Consider the following 5,721-nt stretch of genomic DNA (forward strand, 5'->3'; position numbering starts at 1 on the left):
GTATTGATTATAGACAGTTGAATAAGGTGACGATCAAGAATAAGTACCTGCTATCGAGGATTGGCGATTTATTTGATCATTTGCAAGGTGCCAAGTGTTTTTCAAAGATAGACTTGAGGTCAGGGTACCATCAGGTAAGGGTTAAGGATGAAGATATTCCAAAGACAGCATTCAGGACCAGATACGAGCACTTTGAGTTTCGTGTTATGTCGTTCGGTTTGACCAATGCCCTAGTAGTGTTCATGGATTTGATGAACCGTGTATTCAGGCCCTTTTTAGATATGTTCGTAATTGTATTTATCGACTATATATTGGTGTATTCTCGTTCAGAGGCTGAACATGTAGATCATTTGCGTACTATGCTCAGAACTCAACTAAAAGGGAAGTTGTATGCAAACTTCCCTAAATTTGAATTCTGGTTAAACTCTGTAGCTTTCCTTGGGCATATCATTTCGGGTGAAGGCATCCAGGTGGATACACAAAAGATTGAGGCAGTGAAGACTTGGCCTAGACCCATAACACCAATAGAGGTTCGTAGCTTTCTTGGTTTTGCAGGTTATTACAGGAGATTTGTAGATGGATTTTCTTCTCTTTCAGAACCTTTGACAAAGTTGACTCAAAATGGAGCAAAGCTTCAATGGACTGATGCTTGCAAATGGAGTTTCCAGGCATTAAAGGACAGATTAACTTCAGCACCGGTTCTAATACTTCTAGAAGTGACCAGTGGTTATATGATCTATTGTGACGCTTCAGGCATTGGATTGGGTTGTCTGTTGATGCAGCATGGTAAGGTTGTAGCTTATGCTTCTAGACAACTAAGAGAGCACGAGAAGAACTACCCAACCCACGATTTAGAGTTAGCTGCGGTGATTCATGCACTAAAAATGTGGAGGCACTACTTATATGGCATTCATGTTGATATTTATATGGATCATAAGAGCCTCCAATACATCTTCAAGCAAAAGGAATTGAATCTACATCAAAGGAGATGGTTGGAGATACTTAAAGACTATGACATTGATACTTTATACCATCCAGGAAAGGCGAACATAGTAGCTGATGCCCTCAGCCGTAAATCTATGGGTAACCTATCGTATTTACATCCAGAAAAGAGGAGAATAGCCCATGAGGTTCATCAGCTAACTAGTATTGGAGTTCGGTTAATGAACTCAGGTGATATTGGAATTACTATTCAGGATACGATAGTATCCTCATTAGTAACTGAAGTAAAAGAACGCCAGTAAAAGTATCTTGTGTTAGTTCATTATAGGGATACCACTCTTTAGAATGACAAGACACCGTTTGAAATTACAGAAGATGGAGTCCTCTGATATCAAGGGCGATTATGTGTGACTAATGTTGCAGGGCTGTGTCGGCAGGTTATGGGAGAAACTCACTATTCTCGTTATTCTATCCATCCAGGAGAAACAAAGATGTATCATGATATCAGGGAAATATATTGGTGGGATGGGATGAAAAAGGATATAGCAGAATTTGTTGCTCAGTGTCCTAACTGTCAGCAGGTTAATATTGAGCATCAGAAACCCGGTGGGTTATTGCAAGCTATGGAGATTCCGACATGGAAATGGGAAGTAATCAATATGGATTTCATCATAGGCTATGACGACCCGACCAGTCGTCTTATGAGTTACAATTCTGTTTCCCCTATTTCTGCTTCTTATTGCTTTGGTTACCGGTTCTATATGTGATCGGGTTGGGTGGCTTGGGTTCGAAAAGGTTTTGAGAAGGTTTGAGTCACTTAGTCTCTTTTGAGGAAGTTAAGTTGGAAAAGTCAACCGGATGTTGACTTATGTGTTAGAGGGCTCAAATGTGAGTTTTGATGGTTCGGATAGCTTCGGGAGGTGATTTAGGACTTAAGAGCGTGATTGAAATGAGTTTTGGAGGTCCGGAGTAGATTAAGGCTTGAATTGGGGAAAATGAATTTTTTGTGATTTCCAGTTGATAGGTGAGATTTTGATATAGGGGTCAGAATGGAATTTTGAGAGTTACAGTAGTTCCGTTGTGTCATTTGGGATGTGTGTGCAAAATTTTAGGTCATTCGGACGTGGTTTGGTTGGGTTTTTGATAAAAAACATAATTTAGAAGATGTTAGAATTCTTAGGCTTCAATCCGATGCTAGTGTTTTGAGCATTCCGAAGGTTGTAACAAGTTTGAATGAGGTTATGGGATATGTTGGCATGTTTGGTTGAGGTCCCAGGGGCCTCGGGTGAGTTTCGGGTGGTCAATCGGACCATTTCATGATGTTTGGAATTGTAGAAATTGTTGATTAGTGTTGTAAAGGAAATGGCCTTCGCGTTAGCGAGTAGGCCCTCGCGTTCGCGAAGGGTTAGCTGGTGAAGGCTAGAATTTTAGCGTTTGCGTTCGCGAAGGACTGGGTGATTGGTGATCGCGTTCGCATGAAGGGGACCTCGTTCGCATAGAGGAATTTGGTCAGCTGGGCTTGAGGTGTTTTATTCATCGCGTTCGCGAGAGAGGTGACGCGATCGGGAAGGGTCAAGCTGAAGAGCCATCACGTTCGCAATAGGCAGGTCGCGATCGCGAAGAGTAATTTTTTGTCAAAGATGGTTTGTTCTTCGCAAACGCAAGGCGTTGACCGCATTCGCGAAGAAGGATTTAAGGCCTGGGCAGAATGTTTAAATAGTCATCTTGTCTGCGATTTTGGGGTTTATTTCCACCATTTTTAATGTTTTTGGAGCTTTTTGAAGAGGGATTCAATGGGAATCACTTGGAGGTAAGATTCATGGACTTAAAACTCGATTCTAATGTGAATTCCACCTAATTAATCATGGAAATTAAGCCTAAAATGGAAGAACTAGAACTTGAAAATGGAGACCTAGAATTTGGGATTTGAGGGGTCATTTGAGGTTGGATTTTGATGCTTTTGGTATGAATGAACTCGGGGGGTTATAAGGAATCCATTGATGTGATTTTTATCGGAATCCAAGACATGGGCCTGGGGGGTCAGGTTTTGGTAATTTTGGGATTTAAGTTGTAAATTTATCATTTTCGCTTGGGCTTCATTCCCTTAGCATATTTTGACTCCGTGATTCTGATTTTGGATAGATTCGATGCGAGTGGAGGCCGATTCGAGAGGCAAAGGCTTTGCGGGCTAGAGATTTGACCGGATTGAGGTGAGTAATGATTGTAAATGATGTCCTAAGGGTATGAAACCCCGGATTGCATATCGTTGTGCTATATTGAGGTGGCGCGCATGCTAGATGATGAGCATGCGGCCGTGCACTGTTAGGGATTGTGACTTAGTCCATCCTGAATGACTATTTTACCGTGTATTTGACTGAAATCTATTTGCTATCATCATGTTTTTGGAGGAATGCCACATTTGGGCCTCGTGCCAACTATATGAGCCCTTAGGGTATTTTTATTGATATTTCCTCGTTGTTTTGACTTTATACTTGAACTCAGTCATGCTATAATTTACTGTTTTCATAACTAATCCATGTTACTCTTTTTGATATGAGGCCGAGAGCCTAGTGATGATGCCACGAGATAGCTTGATATTGCGCTTGGGCCTTAAGGGGCCCCTCCAGGAGTCTGCACACCCCTATTGAGCGCGGGTACCCATTGTGATGTGAGAGATAGCCTGAGTGGCTAGTATTATTGACATTGTGCCCGAGAGGCAAATCCTTATGTGCTTATCTGTCTTATTTGTCTATCATTTACTTGCTTAATTGTTAAAAAGGCATTTCATAAAGTTTGAACTGAATTAAAAATGACTTTACACATTATCACTACTTCACTATTACTACTGGTTTTACTGCTTCATTATAGCCTATAATGTGCCTTATGCGTTTTCATATCTCTCAGTCATTTATTTATGATTATTACTCACTGAGTTGGAGTACTCACTTTACTCCCTGCACCCCGTGTGTAGATTCAGGCGTTGTTGATCCCGCTAGCGAGTGTTGATCTTTCCAGCTCGGGTGGATCTGAAGATTCTCTATGAAGCTGTCGGCGTTCGCAGCCCAAAGCTTCTTCCCTTATCTTTTTTCTCTTTGTTTTAGATTTTTATTGAACTCTGTAGACTTTCTTGTCATTTTTGGATTTTTAGATGCTCATGACTAGTGACACCCCAGTATCGGGCTATGTTGGGTTGTATTCCGCGAATTGTTTGTATTGTCACTGCTTACTTTTGGATTTATAGCATGTTTAAGACTAAATGCCCATTGTTAAATTGCTTAAAACTGGATTGGAAATGTGTCGGTTGGCCTTGTCTTCACGAGAGGCACCATCATGACAGATCTGGGTTTGGGGTTGTGACAAATTGGTATTAGAGCCTAGGTTACATAGGTCTCACGAGTCATGAGCAGGTTTAATAGAGTCTCGCGGATCGGTACGGAAACATATGTATTTATCCTCGATAAGCTACAGAACCTTTAGGAAAAACACCATATTCTTGACATTCTTGTCGTGCAAATTTGTTGATCCGAGTACTAAACTTCTTTTATTCTATTCTCTCATAGATAATGAGGAAACGCGCTATCGGTCAAGATGGATGACCACCAGTACCACCAGCTGTGGCCGCTAGAGGCTGAGGACGCGGTCGTGGTAGCAGTAGGGTAGAGGTGTGGTACGCACAGTAGCTAGGGTAGCACCTGCATATCCACCAGCCGCCCCAGTTCAGGATCAGGTCCCAGTTGTGGATGCTCCAGCAGCACCAGCTCAGGCACCAGCAATGCCCATTGTGATTCCGAGTCTTCAGGAGGCCTTGGCTCAGATCTTATCAGTTTGCACTGGCCTATCTCAAGCGATGTCAGTTACTACAGCCGCAGCTACTTCTCAGGCCGGAGGAGTCACTCAGACTCCCGCCGCTAGCACACCTGAGCAGGTCGTGCAGGGACATCAGACACCAGGGGCACATCCAGCCCAGCGGGTTGCAGCTGCTCAGAATTATGTAGTTCCTGCCATGCTAGAGGAAGAGCAGCGTAGGTTGGAGAGGTTTGGTAGACTTCATCCTCCGACCTTCAGTGCAGAGGGCGAATATGCCCAGGTTTTCTTGGATAAGTGTTAGAGGATGCTTCGTACAGTGGATATTCTGGAGACCAGCGGGGTCGCTTTCGCTACTTATCAATTTTCAGGAGCTACCTTCACTTGGTGGGAGACTTTTGAGAGGCAAAGGCCTATTGGTGCAGTACCCTTACCTGGTAGTAGTTCTCTGTTCTCTTTCTGGAGAAGTATGTTCCGCAGTCTCGCAGAGAGGAGCTGCGTAGGGAGTTTGAGTGGTTGCATCAGAGAGAGATGACTATGACGCAGTATGAGATGAGGTTCTCCAAGTTAGCTCGTCATGCTATTTGGTTAGTTCTGATAGATAGAGAGAAGATTAGGAGGTTTGTTGATGGCCTCACTTATCAGCTTCATATTCTCATGACCATGGAGAGGGTGACTAGTGCTACCTTTGAGAAGGTTGTGGACATTGCTCATGATATTGAGTCTGTTTGTTGCTAGGAGCAAGAGGAGAGGGAGGACAAGAGGCCTCGAAGATCTGGTAGTTATAGTGGTGCTCCTTCGAGAGGTCAGTTTCAGCACGGTAGAGATCGTCCCTTAAGGCATGCTCAGCCAGCATTCCTTGGTTATCGTGGGGCATCATCGGGTCATGGTTCTCACGATTCTCATCAGGGCCAGTCATCATTTAGTGCCCTTCCAGCTTAGAGTTTGTCCCGTGCTCCATCAGTTCAGGGCTCT

At 43.4% G+C, this 5,721-nt stretch overlaps 1 protein-coding gene across 1 annotated transcript; it reads left to right on the top strand.

Moving 5' to 3' along the window:
• Positions 1 to 359: 359 nt before the first annotated feature.
• On the top strand, positions 360 to 1,244 carry LOC138878717 (uncharacterized mitochondrial protein AtMg00860-like). Its single transcript, XM_070158406.1, has 2 exons — positions 360 to 786; positions 1,039 to 1,244. The coding sequence occupies exons 1-2, from the start codon at positions 360 to 362 to the stop codon at positions 1,242 to 1,244; spliced, it is 633 nt and encodes a 210-aa protein (XP_070014507.1).
• Positions 1,245 to 5,721: the final 4,477 nt, after the last annotated feature.

This window comes from Nicotiana sylvestris, chromosome 9 (genome assembly GCF_000393655.2).
Source record: "Nicotiana sylvestris chromosome 9, ASM39365v2, whole genome shotgun sequence".
Taxonomy (NCBI): domain Eukaryota; kingdom Viridiplantae; phylum Streptophyta; class Magnoliopsida; order Solanales; family Solanaceae; genus Nicotiana; species Nicotiana sylvestris.

What these genes read in the sequence shown, in the direction of transcription:
- LOC138878717 (XM_070158406.1), top strand. Translation starts at nt 360, where the DNA reads ATGCTCAGAACTCAACTAAAAGGGAAGTTGTATGCAAACTTCCCTAAA. An exon ending in TTGTCTGTTGATGCAGCATG is followed by an intron (nt 787 to 1,038) that starts GTAAGGTTGTAG and finishes TATACCATCCAG; the next exon opens with GAAAGGCGAACATAGTAGCT.